The following is a 15,063-nucleotide window of genomic DNA, read 5'->3' on the forward strand; positions in this document are numbered from 1 at the left end:
TAGTAATTGGGTTAAATTGAGGACTACACGAGAGAATCCAACACTGGAAGGTAGATAATGTTACGCTTGTATTTAATATCAAAGAGAAGAATCTATCAATGCCTGTGTCACTTGGCAAAAATATTTTGCACAGAATTTGAAAAAAATTTGTTAATCAATTCTCGCAGACTAGCAGAAATGCATTGCCCTACGAAGAGCGTTGTAATCAACATCAGCAGTCAATTTAAAAAAGTACAACATCTAAGAACAACTCTATTCAGTCAACAATTATCACTCCCTTTCTAGCTCTTCAACTGCACCTTCATCCTCACTGTCATCTTCGACCAATATATTCTCATCCAAGTCATACATTTCGCCAACTAGCCCCTTGACAACTATCATGATCTCATCCAACCTATTGTAAATCATATGGGCGATTAGCAATGACAAAATGTTCAATTGTCCATCGCGACTGAAAAACTTATTATAGTCTAAATGGTCTGTTATGGCGCTATGGTCACCAACATTGGCATTCTCGGCGTTAGTTTTGGAGCTGTAGAATCGCTCACTCAATGACATCTTATTTATACCCCACTGACGGCGTAGTAATTCCATATGTCGCAAGGAAACATTTGCCTCAGTGATCTTTGGTAACGCATCTTTTGTTTTAATTGCATCAGAAGCCATATGAATGAGAGAGAAAAGCTCTGCATCCAACTCCGAATAGCAGAAGCCCACACGTTTCATTATAATGGGTACCCAGGTTGCCGGATCTTCGAGCTCATTAAGCGCAATCAACATCATCAAATATAATTGCACGGTATCCGCAATTAATCCTTGAAGACGTAAGTATTTCGACTCTGGCCAATATCCTGAAATGGGTAACTCAAACTTTAACGGAACCAAAAGTTTGCTCAACAGTGAAATTCTCATAAAGTAGTACCTGAACCTAGCCAAGAAAAGATCATGTCTCTCCAAAATGTGGTACGAAGGATCATTACATCTTTTTACAGCAAATTTGGAGATATCACAATGAATATTACCTACCTCGGACAAGGATGATCCCAAGATCTGTCTCACAACAAACTTTGAAGATTTGGGTTTTGGAAGCACTGCTGTTAATGATCCTATACATAAACCAATAACAACTCCGATAAATCGCAAGTATGCAGGCTCCCAACCATAGCTAACATTTGCAGATTTGCTTCCACTAGCATCTAGCCAAGATGTTCCCAATACCAAAATTGTCGTCACCCCAAGCAAAACTTGAGGTAGAAGCGTCAGATGCACGGAAAAATGCCTGAAAAATATTAAATATAGGTAAACGACACCACTAACTGCCCCATAGCCATAGTAGTTACCGGCGGCTTTCCCGCACGATATATACCAGCAAACAAGCCCTAGCAAACACCCGGCAAATGTGTAACAGAGCTTCGATACAAAAACATATGTTGTCTGTCCAGTACTTTCACTGATGGAAACAGCAATCATGATAACAAGCCAAACCATTCTTATACTGTAATACCAATGAGCCGTTGTTCTTACAAAGTAAGGAGTCGCCCCTAGACATATCAATCCACCTGCACGGATCCAAAACCAAAATTTATCCGATATTGAAAAGTAAAAAACCTTTGTTATGTAGAGTCCAATGTATTGAGCAAAGTTTGCCGGTGGTAAATTGTCGGCATCTCTCTTCTGTGTCTCCTTGCGTAAGTAATCTGGCACTTCCTCATCAAGATCACTCGTTAAATGTCGTGGTTTGGAATACTTGGTTTTCGTGAAGTACGATACGAATTTAGGAGTTGGTCGTCTCTGGTCAATGTCAATAAATAGATCAATAAGTTTGACGATATTATCACATTGATGCCTAGCAATTTGAAGAAACAACACACCCTGGCTGATTAGAAACAACAACCACTCTTCGCTTCGATTACTATCAAGCATCATTTCCTTCAAAGTTTCAACGTCCTCAAATTTTGCAAGAGTTTCCACAATCTTCTTCTTTGTTTGTTTCACCTTTTCGGCCATTTCCTTTTGTTTTGCAATATGCCTTTGATACTCCCACGGCACTAAAGCAAAAAATCTGAAATTATTTGCAGCTGCGACCCATTCAAGTATGACTCCTAGTGCGCTGTCGGATACTTCCAACAATGGACTAAGTTTTTTCGTGAGGAAGTTGGCAATCTGATCGATCTCATTAGGTGTCAACCTATGCCCTTGTCCATGATGTATGATTCGATTTCGCAAAGTTCTCACACGCTTCTTATGTTCGTACTCACCAACCTTCCTGTACGAATCTTGAAAGGCACTATAAATCTTGGCGTGACCATGGCTCAAGGACGATACAGTTGATCTCCGTCTGGACATCCGAAAGTCATCTTTGGCAAAAAATGTTCGCTCTTGTAATAATTGGAAAAAATGGGCATAACTTGCAGTCGAAGTAACCAAGTTTTTAGCCAACGATCTAAATTGGCCGACGTCACCGACATCAAACCTACCGTAAGAGTACTCCAACCATATTGTAGAAGCAACAATTTCCAACGGAGCCATTTTACCTCTGATGGCTGTCATTTCCTTTTTAAAAGCTTTGTAATTGGCAAAGTTCGGAGCTGACGGTTTCATTGTCTTGAAGAGCCGCATATTCTTCACTGAGGCTTGCTTTAATTGAGTGAGAATACCCTGTACACCGGCAACGTATCTAAAGTTGGATGTCAGTGGGAATACAAAAAATGCAGCTCCGAGTTTTAGGAGAAGAGCACATCCAACTGGTCTTAGAACTGTATAGCCTATTTGCAATGGCAGATACAATGGTGAAAAATGCCCATAACATGAAAAGATCACATTCCCAATCTGACCAATGATATAACACAGGTTCCAAAAAGGGTGAATGTTTCTGACATTACCCAAAATGACTGTATTTGTAATCATTGATATCATTGTGACCGCAACAGCCTTTGTTTTGATGTATCTCCCACTGAAAATCTGTTCCGTTACACAATCTTGAAGCTCTGACCCCATTTTACAAGCACCCTCTGCTATCAAGTTTTCTACTAGCTCCTGTTGAGTAATCCCGCCATGTAAATCATTGATAATCTTTGTTCTAACAACATGATGAACGAAGGAAATCAACACCCCGATCAACATTGCCAAGTCAATTAAAACGTTCTGGATAATAGAGGTACCACCAGCTATACCAATAAATGACACAATTAACGTCAAATATGGAGCACCTGAGAGCCAATTGCTTGTCTTCGGTACGATCGATAAGATCATCGATGGGAACAACTGGGACCAGCTTTGTATCACCACCTTGAGAGACTTGTAGTCTAGATGTTGTAGAACATAATCCGGGTATACGACATCATATACTTTTCTCCATAGTGGCTTTCGTCTGGTGGGTTCTTCAGTTATGATGGTGGTTCCGATATTTCGATTGTCGCCCTCGGGATAATATTCGTTGCAAGTTATACTATCATCCCTGTTTTCTTCATATTTGGAGTTGAATGCGATTGGATTCTCTGCATTTGTCGGCGATAGCCTCGAGGCAGCTGATGAGGAAATTGAACTCAATGAAATGTTTTCTTCTTCATCTCGTGAGGCGACCATTAGTAATCAGTTTGAGTTCTATCCTCTCTGCAGCGGAATATTTAAAATGTAACGATTACGTTAAAAAAATCAAAGCCCTCGCGTATGGAGCTTTATATTATAACTTATGGTTGGATTTGCAAGTGATGAAGCAACTGCGTTAATAGGATATTTATAATTCCGTTAATGTAATGGATTACGTAACCAATGGGACACTAAATTTAGATACCCACTGTTTTCTAATTCCGGTTAGCAAGGCTTTAAATAAGTTAGAACCGATAGACCGTTATTCTTTTGAAACACGCCTATCTGTTTGATTGCATCAAGCACAGGTGTGCTTTAGCAAAAACCTTGTATACGAAGGTAATGCTTATGGGGATCCTACAACGCGGTTGTGGAAAGACGACATGGGCGAACAATGTCACGATTTTGTGTCCCAACGCGAGGACGGTAATAGTAAAATGGTCCTAGATGTGAACACATCCTAGTGAGGAGTATAAATAAAGCAAAGTGAAGCTGGTAAGCTGATAATGGTAAGCACACTTTGGATCTATTCAATCTCAAAATCTTGATCATTTCAAATACAATTGAAGTACCATACTTGAATAATTTAAGTTCGTACCGTGTGATATAATAATGTAGGCGCACACAATTTGAGCAAAAGAACCCTATTACGCAAAATATTCCTGTCCCGGCCTACTGGTTGCTGTTTGCACTGTTTTTACTTACTCAGGCCATGGAAGTGGGGTTTTGAGCTTTGATATTCACATGTTGGTATTGTGAGAGTTGAGCCGCGTGGTATACGGCTTTGTAACGCATCCACAGTAAATTTTAGAGATCACTCGGAAGTTACCGAGAAGTATATTGAAGTATAAATATATAAATAAATTCCCAAAGATTGGAAAATATTCATCCCGCAACAACAATTCAGTTAGTAGTTCAATTAGATATATCATCGAATATTCAAACCACGCAAATTAAAAGATGGCCAAAGTTTTAACAGAATCACAGTTCCAATCCCAAATTGTTTCCAAGTATGTGGATGTTATCGGTGAAAAATTGGACGGAAAAATTCATTCCTTCTCAGATGAGTGGTTCGCTCAGGCTGAAAACTTGATTAAACCAAAGGCTCCAATTAGAGATGCCACCAAATTTACTTACGCAGGCGCATGGTATGATGGATGGGAAACAAGAAGACACAATGAACAAGAAGCAGACTGGGTTATCTTCAAATTTGGTGTGAGTTCAGCAAACTTGATAGGATGCGAGGTAGACACTGCATTTTTCAATGGTAATCATGCTCCAGCTATTTCTGTTGAAGCTGTGCAAGTCTATAATGATAGTGAATTAGAGAAACTTGGAGAAAAGGATTGGGAAACAGTCATCCCCAAAACCGAATGTGGACCAAGTCAAAAACACTTTTTTGCAAGAGACAAACTCACTGAAAAGAATTACACCCATGCTAGATTGAGAATGTATCCAGATGGTGGTATTGCCAGGTTCAGGTTATATGGACACGTCGTGCCAATCACGAAAGATACTTCAGAGGTAGTTGACTTTGCATCAGTGAAAAATGGAGGTGTGGCAATCAAGGTCAGTGACCAACACTTTGGTACCGCTGATAACTTGTTGTTACCTGGAAGGGGTCATGACATGAGTGATGGTTGGGAGACAAAGAGATCCAGGGAACCAGGCCACACTGATTGGGTCGTGATAAGATTGGGAGCCCCTGCTCATTTGCAAAAAATTGTCATCGACACTGCTCACTTCAGAGGTAACTTTCCACAAAAGGTTAATGTAAAGGGAACTTCGGTTAAGAATGAGAATGATATTGATAGTGCTGAATGGGTCACAATCATACCAGATTCAAAGACAAGTGCTGACAAGGAGCACGAGTTTTCTGTCAAAGACACTAAGGCGTTTTCACACATTAAAGTGACAATCATTCCCGATGGTGGAGTAAAGAGAATTAGAGCATTTGGGGTTAAAGCCTAAACGTGATTAGTCCCGTTTTATAGTATATACACGTATCTCAAGAGTATTTGCATCGAAATAGCAATTGGCTGAAATTGTCCCTGCACTCTTTTCCAGTATTGCAATTTTCCATCTGTTAGGGAACCACTTGTCTAGCTCTCTTTCCCAAGATTCAATAGTTTCTATATTTCTCACTGTAGCCGCGATTACTGTGAATTGCAATCCTTTTAGCTGGAAGAAGTCATTTATTGAACGGCAAAGCGGTTCAAGTATACTCAGGTCGTAAGTTACATCAGCTGCAATAACAACATCTACATTGTCCTCAACAGTCAACGGTTCACCCCACATAAATTGTTGAAATTGAAGCACATTTGAATCCTGTAAATTATTTCTCTTCAACGTTTCATGTATATTATCAAATACTGTGGCTGAACCATCAGTCATCAAAATTTTCTTTAAAGGCGAATTCGTATGATATCTTTTGGCTAATGATAATCCCAATAGTCCCGTGCCACATCCTAATTCAGCCACTGTTTTATCTTTCAAATCAAAGGGCAAGAGTTTTGAGCAAGCTTCCATGTCATTGAGAATATTCGATAGGAACAAAGCTGCCTCCCATGTGCGTAATCCGGTTGTGTTGTTCCCAGATATCAACCTTGGCATTTCCTTCATTACTACCACGTCGTTGGCGCCAAAAGAATCGGTATTGAATCCACCAATATGGTATTTGATTATATCGGGTACGTCTGGTGGCAATTCTTTTGCATTGAGAATCTTTTCATCGACGTATAGCTCGTAAATTTCGTCAGACGTTTCCTCATTCAACACCTCAATTCTACCTATGTAATGTGATAGTAGGTTCTTGAAATAAAATGGGTTATTGTCAACCTGTGGTTTGATAAATTCAACAAATCCTAATTGTGAGGTATAATTGGTTAGTTCATCCGGTATATGAACGTTTTTGACAGGTACTCGTTGCTCGATTGATGCTTGTAGCTTTTCCATAGGAGAAGATTTTGCAACTGTAAGCAGATGAGCATTAAAATCTCTATCCTGTATATAACTCTTGTCCAATTATATGGAACAAAAGTTTAAAACCCGAACAGAAAAAAAATTTGTTCATAGAAAGAACACGATAAAATTTCAACAACGAAAAGTGATATATTGCTTTAGGTCGTATACACATATTCGGATACACATACAATGCCATCACTTCCAAAATACCCATTTCCAGTCTTGAAGACTTACTGGCCATATGCTGTCGGAGGTATGTAAATATTTTTGAGGAGAGTTGTAATCAAGGGCCTTTGAATTAATGAATTTAGAGGGTGGTGAATTTGGAGAAGATCAATGATATCGTCAATTGAGGGGGTATTTGGTCATTTCGGGTGTTTAAGCTCGTTACCGAGCATAAACGTTCATTGGAAAATTGCATTTTTATGTATTGGCATGATCATCAAACTTCAATGCAAACGCTTTCATAAATGGGTGATGTCAAGACTCTTGCGGAACTGAGAACCGAAATTTACTAACTATCGATATCTAGCTGGTGTCACATACTACTTGATCTACAAAGCTTCGATTGCTTCAGCTAACTCAGACGAATTCATTAACGATCCAAGAAACCCAAGATTTAAGAACGGTGGTAAATTCATTGACTTGAACAAGAAAGAAGAAGCTCATTAAGTTTGAAGAAGTCGGGTTATCAATCTACCAATACAGGTTGCGTTATGCTTCAGTAAATTGACACTCACTGAAAAATCTTTTATAAAGGGTAAATACAGGTAATAAACAGTTAAAAAGTTACGAAGTTTGTGTATTATTGATGCCCAGGGTGTACAATGACCTTTACAATATGGCATTTTTATAGATATTGAGCTCTATGGTTGGTATCTGCTTATGCAGCCAATTAAATATAAGGATTACGTAAGTGCGTCAGTAATCTAATGTCCTGCGCTACCTGGTGATTTCCAAGAGGGTCATCTTCTCACTCTGATTTAAGTTTCATATTATTAATCACTTCCTTGTTGTTGAAAATTTGCAACACATTCCTTTACTTCAAGAGAATCGAACATTGATTACACTATCTCAACTGTTGGAAATATATTATCAAAAGAATGTTATCGAGAAAGTTCTTACTTAGAAACATAAATGGAAACTTGACTAGACGTCTACTCCACATCAAGACAGCGTCAACTCCAAACGAAAATGCCTTGAAATTCATCTCACCAGACAAGCCAATATTACCTATTGAAAGTACAACTTTTGAATTTACATCAACATTGCAGGCTATACATTCACCATTGGCATTGCAACTTTTCAAACTTCCGGGAATCAAATCAATATTATTGGGACCTGACTTTTTGACTGTGAACAAGTTGGACAATTACGATTGGCATGATTTATCACAAGAGATTACCGATACTATGAAAGAATTTTTGGATCACAAAGATGCAAAACCAGTAATCACTAATGAACTCGTGGAGAAGATTCAACAAGACAAACAAGCATTGGAAGAAGAAGACGAGTCGGAGATTGTACTGATGATTAAAGAGCTTATAGAAACAAGGATACGTCCTGCAATCCAAGATGATGGTGGAGATATTGAGTATAAGGGTTTCGATGAGGAAACGGGTACAGTTTTCTTGAAACTACAGGGAGCATGTAAATCTTGTAGTGCCAGTGAAGATACACTAAAAAGTGGAATTGAAGGTATGTTAAAACATTACATAGAGGAGGTTCAAGAAGTTCAGCAGATATTGGACCCTGAAGAAGAGATTGCTATGAAAGAGTTCGAAAGGTTAGAGTCGCAATTAAAGGGAGCCAAGGGAAATGTAGTGGACGAGGGCCCACCATCGTTATAAGAGATAGACTTTGTATTTATTCATTAGACTTATTTATTCCAGCCGACTACTTTTCTCTATCTCATAAAGAATCTTTTGTCGCATGTTGTTTTCAGTATTAATTTTGATCAATTGATCATTCGACTCTCTCATTAGACCATCATCAATGCATTTACTACCTATAGTGATTCTTACTTCTTCAAATAACTGGTTCATCCATTTGTTCATAAAATTGATCCAGTCCCTCGACACCTGGTTAAATCCCAAAATCCAGCCTAAACTGAACAAAGCTATGCATGCATTCCCGCTGAAATCGAAAAATTGGTAAGCAAAAGCGGCAATGACTGAAATGGGCAATTGATAATAAATAAATGCCTTAGATAGTATTGAATACACTTGAAGCTGTACTTCCAGATTAAGTCTTTTATTGATAACTTCATCTTTCAAGTCAAAAAGCGGATTTTTCACCACCTCGTCGTTTAAAAGAATCTTTCCACGAAGAAAATTGTAGTTTTCGATTCCTTTATTCATGAAATGCTTGTTGAAGAAATCCTTTAAATCATATTCAACATTGTCGTTTTTATAATACAATTTCCACCAAGACAACTTTTTCTGAACAAAGTTTGTGGTCTCTGGAATGAATTCGTATTGTAGTTCTGCATTCACCATTTGGCCAAATTGATCAATGTCTGATTTGACAACATCTGAACCTTCGTTGATGGCTGTATTTGCTATTTTAATTTTACTCAGTACGGAGTCAATCACCTTCGACAAATACCAACTAGTCAAGCTTTCTGTCCTCAGAAAATAATCAACAAACTTGAATAGCTCATACACATTACTTTTCGTCATGCTATCTATGTATTCATCAGCTGCATGAACATCTCTCTCTATGAATTGGGCGATACCACTGTATGCAAGATTGCTATTGATTTTGATCAAGTGCGTTTGTATTCCATCTTCAATTGAAAGTGGTGACAGCTCACTACTCAGAGGTGAATATTCAGTATTATCGATTACTTGTAGTAGGAGTCTATCTTTTATGGAAGCGGGTAATTCTGTAGTAACATACTTAAATTGCTGAGTTACGTAAATAACGTATGTACAGTCGCTGGCGCTGCTTTCCAATTGAATAGCATTTTCGAATTCCTCTATGATTAGGTCATTAGGGACTTCTGGAGTTTCTTGGTGGAATGTGTTTCGATAAAGTCCACTTAGCACAGGCGATGGTATTTGATATTCCACATCGTCTTCATCAATGAGATCCTTTGTATACTCCCCAAAGAAAAACCTTGCCAAGCCATGTCTTCTTCTTATTCTCTCAAACCACACTCGATTGTTAGAAGCCAATGGATCAGCTAGTAATACTTCCATAATTTTGGAGCTTCGACGTACTTCTGGTGATTCGTATAAGATAGCAACATTAAATGCATGTGGTTCATGCCTGTTGACTATCAAATGTTTTAGTGCTGCTATGTCTTTGTTCAATTGCTTGTCTTGGGGAAAGCTACTCTGGTAGTTACTCAAGCTGTATACTAAAGTGTTTGACTCCGAAGTCGCTTTGTTGTGATTGGGTAACGCTTGGGAATAAAACCTTATGCAATTGCATGAGAGTACACAAGGTAGAAGAGCACTGGAGTAGCAGGGAGCTATTCTTTGCAGAAATCTTAATGATAAAAGCATACAATTATTCCACCACTTATAATGTCCTTTCCAGCAATCAAGCAATTGGGTAAAACCATTCGTTAGTGAAAAAAAAAAAAATTAAGCACACAGTTGGTAGCATGTATCTGATCAGCCACCAACCGTGGCTCACTTCTTTTGGTTTCCTGTGTTGTTTCTGATTTTGAGATTCAAAGAGTTCTCGTATTGATCAAAGAGGTACAGTCTTTGACGGATTGGGTCAGGCCGCACCTAAAGTTTTTGTTTTGATAACATAGTTCAAATTGGGCGAACAAACGTGCCCCGGAAATCAGAAGCACCTACCGCGAAACTTGATCGGAATTGTGGAATTGATCACCTCACTTTTCTAGATCTTCTCTTCTTTAAGCACTCATATCCATCAACATACATCAAAAGCATTTCAAGTGGCCTCGTAAGACTCAATAAGGGCTTTTGTTATACCCATAACACCACATTACAATTCATTCTTCACAAAATGCACCCAGCAATCAAATCAACAATACAATCATTCAAGAAGTACTTGACATTCATTGGTCCAGGCTTGGTAGTCTCGGTTTCGTATTTGGATCCAGGCAACTATTCAACCTCAACATCTGGGGGGTCAATGTACCAGTACAAACTATGTTTCATCATTTTCATGTCAAATATATTTGCAGTAATTTTACAAACGCTATGTGTAAAGTTGGGAACCATAACTGGTCTTGATTTGGCTGAGATGTGTCGATTGAATTTGACTCCCAAGTGGAATTTGTTCATGTACTTGTGTGCTGAAATTGCCATCATTGCTACCGATTTGGCCGAGGTAGTTGGAACAGCAATATCCTTAGAAATTTTATTTGGTATACCCTTGCTATATGGTGTGCTCATTACCGTCCTTGATGTTTTGATTATCTTAATGGCGTACCACAAAGATGGATCCTTGAAACAGACCAAGGTATTCGAGATCTTGGTGTCCATTTTGGTTATGGCCACTTGTGTTTGTTTCATTTTGGAGTTGTTCAAATGTCCTTTTGAACCTGGAGCAGGATGGGAAATCTTCAAAGGGTTTCTTCCTGTAAACAAAGAGATTTTCAAAGAAAAGAATGCGTTGTTTTTGAGCTGTGGAATTGTGGGAAGCACTGTCATGCCTCACTCATTATTCTTAGGTTCTGCTTTGGTTCAACCAAGGTTAAAAGATTTTGATGAGAAACACGGCATGAAAGAGGATGTTCTTATTGATTCAGATGATGTACAACCAAGGGTGGTCCCTTTAAATGCAACCCGGAATGACACACCCTCTAATCCAGCAGGTACTCCAATGTCAAGATTGAGAAGCTTGTCCAATGGATCGATGCTTGTAAGGAAATATAAGCCCTCATATGAAGCAGTAAAGTATTGTCTAAACTATTCATATGTTGAATTAGTTTTGTCGTTGTTCATTGTTGCAGTCTTTGTCAACTCTGCTATTTTAATTGTGGCTGGAGCAACACTTTATGGTAAGCCTGATGCTGCTGATGCGGACTTATTATCCATATATGAAATGTTATCGCGCTATATATCACCAGCTGCAGGGTTATTGTTTGCATTGAGTATGTTGTTTTCTGGTCAAAGTGCTGGGATCGTTTGCACTATGGCAGGCCAGATAGTTTCAGAAGGTTTTATCAATTGGACGATTGCCCCCTGGAAGAGAAGAATCATGACAAGAGTGATTGCAATTGTGCCTGTCATTATTGTCATCGGAATTCTTGGTCGTGAAGGTGTCAATAAGGTCATGAATTCCTCACAAGTTGTGCTTAGTTTCATCTTACCGATTGTTAGTGCACCCTTGATTTACTTCACATGTAAAAAGAAGTATATGGTGGTGTACAAGACCAGCAATGTATCAGATGAAACAAGTCCATTGCTTTTATCAGGTGATGATAACGCAGGTACTTCCAAGCCAATCACGTACGAGAATGGAAGATTTTTACAAATCTCAAGTATATTAACATGGGTTATTATTACAGCTCTAAATATTTACTTAATTATTGCCTTTGCCAATGGAGCAGACATATAGGTACTTATTTATTTTAGTAATACAAAATTAATAGACAGTGCTTTCACCAAGGTCTAATGAAGTCTTCTTCTTCCACGAGTAGAAGTAGACCGCAAATTTGGCAATCTACCAGGCCTGGTAATATGGTTTGTTGTTATTTGTGGACCTGATCCAATAAAATTTCGTGACGAGGGCATGCCTGGTAATGTTCCATTGTACTCGCTGACTAAAGTAGGGATTTTGTTGCTGGCTTTAAAACCTAAACCACCTGGGCCAACATTATATAACTTCATAGCAACTAATATCAAACTTTGCACGCACTTGTACAACTGTTTTTCTTCATCATCAGGTGGGTGGGGATTACCAGCGTTACTTCTAAGATACCTTTCTTGACGCAATTCGTTGAGTTTCAATAAATTATTTGAGATTAGACCTTGTAGCTTCGAGGGCGCCAACAATTGCAGACGATGTGCTTTTAAAAATTTTAAACTTCTTATTTCCAGAGGGTCCCATTTTAGCAAATTTGTCAAATTGATAACCAGTTCTTTTACTTCTTCATTTTCATCCTTCACCTTGAAGACATTCTCATTAACCTCCTCAAGTTCTAAATTTTCTTTCCTTTCGTTCTCAACTGACTTTGTGGATTCTTGTTGAGTGCACAGGGTGCTTTCTACGTCTTCCACTTCTGTATCCTCGTCCATAGTATCATTATCACGAACGAAGCTTTTTTTGAGCTTTTCAATCTCAGCAAGGCCAATGTGATTCAACCATATATTGGCTTTAAGTCTGTCCGAAACTACAGCACCTTTCCCATCTCTCGTTGGGGCAAATGATTGGTAGTTGTGACCCAGGCCCCATGAAGAGTTGGCACCTCCTTTTTCGATACCACGGTTTCGCAATAAATTCAATGTAGGAGGTTCATTCGAGGCAATTGGTAGATCGGCATATTGTGGTAACTCAATTCCCTGCTTCAAACTCAACGCTTTATAAGTCAACCAATTAGGCATAGCAACAGTATACCAAGTTGGATGAAAAAAGTCATGCAAAATGTTAGTTGGACCTTCCAATGGAGGTGGAATTGTAGCACTCGAGGGAGAGATATTCTCCAACAAGTTACTCGAACAGGAATCCTTTATCGTGGGTACAACTTTTGTCACAGTAAATGGCTCCGCAACCAAAGTAGGTGTCGTATCTAAACTTGACTTGGATACTACTGAAGAAAATACTGGTTGTATCTTTTGTTTGACCGGAGGTGGATGATGTGGGTTATAGATACTGGAACGACTTTGATAATCTTCCTCTTCCGTTTTTAATATGTATGTAATGATTTCTCCATTAGCAAGTGTGTATGTAGTCAAGATCTTGCTGAAGTCATCCTCAAGTTGAGTTTCAAGTTCGTTCGTGATTTCGTCAGATGGGTTACTTTGAATAATTGTGCCCACCTCCCTTAAAAGTAATTCAGAAGCAAACTTGTAGAAAAAATCGACTTCCTTGTATGTGTCTGACCCAAGAGTTTCTCCATCTAACAAAATTGACGAAACTGCCTTAATATCATGATACAATTTATACGGTGATGAGTGGTATTTGCCCTCTTGATACTGTTGAGATATACTTGTAAACTCTTTTGAATCTTTGTCCTTCAACGAGGAGATTATTTTGGCAGGACTAGGTTCATAGAAATTCTTGGGCAAGACTTTTTTGGTTATGATATCATTGTTGGTATAGTGGTAGACGGTGAATAAATCTGGCAATATCCCACTAAAGGCTTTGTGTGCTTCAAAAGGTGTTAGTACTGTATTACTTGTACATTGAACATCGTCTATCAACATACTTTCAGAGTAGCCATTCACGTGGTCTCTTGTCATGTTGAAATTCGTTGATTTTTGTAGACAAAAATGTTCTCACAGAAAACTGATTTAATGATCGAACTTGGAAACACGAAAACTTGTGGTATATATCGATATACCAATTCTCTTGTTTTATTTTTCTTTCACTCTCTTCGTTTGGTTTAAAAAGAACTTTGACCAATTTTTCTTTTTCTTTTGTGCATCACACGCCTATTGTATACCAGCTTTTGTCACCTTCTTTAACCAAAGTAATCTTGCTTGACTTGCAACCAACCATTGTAGCAAAGGTTGATATCAATTGTTCTGTTGGGCACCCTTTCCTAGCATTAAAATGAATAGTACTTTGCCAGACCAACGCATCGGCGTCCTTTTTATTTTTTTGGTGGATACTCTGAATAACTTTGCTTCTTGGGATAACCACTCTCTTATCAAAGACTCTTAGCTTGACCCTTGACGACTTTCTTCTGAAATAATTCATCTTTGTTAAAAGAAATGGATTGTAAACACTTTTAGGTAATTCTTTGCTGTTCTCAAGTACTGCCTCAGCATTTTCCTCTGGCAAGATTGAGGTTTTACTGTAGTTCTTTGTGTCTTCTTCGCTCTCTGATTGGAAGGTCTCGTCATAGCTCTCTTCATAGAAGGAGAAGCTCCAGTTGTTGGATGTGGTACTCATCCTGGTGTCAGAGGTGGAGTATTGCAATTAGGAAGTTAGGCAGAGTTTTTACAACAATTTTTACAACCACACGATAATTCATGTATTCACACCTTAAATATAGCACTAATTAATATCATTTATTACTTGTTTTGTTGATTTGACATCAACACTTCTATTCTTGACACTTGATTCGAGAGCTCATGCGTCAAGTCATCCTTATATCTCTCCCTCTCTTCTATGTCAATAAATTCCTTCCGGCCACGTATAATCCAATCACAAAAGAAAATCACAAACACAACACCAAACACGGCTGAAGAATAATTCATATTTCCTGCATCAACGGGCATCACTGATGGGAAATTATAAAATATCGTCGTAAATATAGCCCAAACAACGAGGGCAATGTTGCAAAATAAACCTATTCCAAATTTGTTCAACCAAAATGGACCATGCTGTATCTGGTTTCTCTTGAAGATAAAAAAA

At 38.5% G+C, this 15,063-nt stretch overlaps 9 protein-coding genes across 9 annotated transcripts; 4 read left to right on the top strand and 5 right to left on the bottom strand. All coding sequences in view use genetic code 12, as the record gives it.

Annotated features, from left to right (window-relative positions):
• Positions 1-270: 270 nt before the first annotated feature.
• On the bottom strand, positions 271-3,585 carry CORT_0A12450 (hypothetical protein; the record flags this gene model as incomplete). The annotated part of the gene is made up of 1 exon (XM_003867020.1): positions 271-3,585. One exon carries the CDS (start codon positions 3,583-3,585, stop codon positions 271-273), a length of 3,315 nt encoding a protein of 1,104 aa, XP_003867068.1.
• Positions 3,586-4,548: 963 nt separating this feature from the next.
• On the top strand, positions 4,549-5,559 carry CORT_0A12460 (Dal2 protein; the record flags this gene model as incomplete). Its single annotated transcript, XM_003867021.1, has 1 exon — positions 4,549-5,559. One exon carries the CDS (start codon positions 4,549-4,551, stop codon positions 5,557-5,559), a length of 1,011 nt encoding a protein of 336 aa, XP_003867069.1.
• Positions 5,560-5,565: 6 nt separating this feature from the next.
• Positions 5,566-6,543, bottom strand: CORT_0A12470 (hypothetical protein; the record flags this gene model as incomplete). The annotated part of the gene is made up of 1 exon (XM_003867022.1): positions 5,566-6,543. One exon carries the CDS (start codon positions 6,541-6,543, stop codon positions 5,566-5,568), a length of 978 nt encoding a protein of 325 aa, XP_003867070.1.
• Positions 6,544-6,741: 198 nt separating this feature from the next.
• CORT_0A12480 (Atp18 F1F0 ATP synthase complex subunit) lies at positions 6,742-7,224 on the top strand (the record flags this gene model as incomplete). Its single annotated transcript, XM_003867023.1, has 2 exons — positions 6,742-6,805; positions 7,085-7,224. The coding sequence occupies 2 exons, from the start codon at positions 6,742-6,744 to the stop codon at positions 7,222-7,224; spliced, it is 204 nt and encodes a 67-aa protein (XP_003867071.1).
• Positions 7,225-7,655: 431 nt separating this feature from the next.
• Positions 7,656-8,402, top strand: CORT_0A12490 (hypothetical protein; the record flags this gene model as incomplete). The annotated part of the gene is made up of 1 exon (XM_003867024.1): positions 7,656-8,402. One exon carries the CDS (start codon positions 7,656-7,658, stop codon positions 8,400-8,402), a length of 747 nt encoding a protein of 248 aa, XP_003867072.1.
• Positions 8,403-8,435: 33 nt separating this feature from the next.
• On the bottom strand, positions 8,436-10,064 carry CORT_0A12500 (hypothetical protein; the record flags this gene model as incomplete). The annotated part of the gene is made up of 1 exon (XM_003867025.1): positions 8,436-10,064. One exon carries the CDS (start codon positions 10,062-10,064, stop codon positions 8,436-8,438), a length of 1,629 nt encoding a protein of 542 aa, XP_003867073.1.
• Positions 10,065-10,539: 475 nt separating this feature from the next.
• Positions 10,540-12,099, top strand: CORT_0A12510 (Smf3 vacuolar iron transporter; the record flags this gene model as incomplete). Its single annotated transcript, XM_003867026.1, has 1 exon — positions 10,540-12,099. One exon carries the CDS (start codon positions 10,540-10,542, stop codon positions 12,097-12,099), a length of 1,560 nt encoding a protein of 519 aa, XP_003867074.1.
• A 53-nt stretch (positions 12,100-12,152) lies between these two features.
• CORT_0A12520 (Rsc58 protein) lies at positions 12,153-13,943 on the bottom strand (the record flags this gene model as incomplete). Its single annotated transcript, XM_003867027.1, has 2 exons — positions 12,153-13,852; positions 13,910-13,943. 2 exons carry the CDS (start codon positions 13,941-13,943, stop codon positions 12,153-12,155), a joined length of 1,734 nt encoding a protein of 577 aa, XP_003867075.1.
• Positions 13,944-14,127: 184 nt separating this feature from the next.
• CORT_0A12530 (hypothetical protein) lies at positions 14,128-14,598 on the bottom strand (the record flags this gene model as incomplete). The annotated part of the gene is made up of 1 exon (XM_003867028.1): positions 14,128-14,598. One exon carries the CDS (start codon positions 14,596-14,598, stop codon positions 14,128-14,130), a length of 471 nt encoding a protein of 156 aa, XP_003867076.1.
• Positions 14,599-15,063: the final 465 nt, after the last annotated feature.

The sequence above is a fragment of the Candida orthopsilosis genome, assembly GCF_000315875.1.
Source record: "Candida orthopsilosis Co 90-125, chromosome 1 draft sequence".
Lineage (NCBI taxonomy): Eukaryota > Fungi > Ascomycota > Pichiomycetes > Serinales > Debaryomycetaceae > Lodderomyces > Lodderomyces orthopsilosis.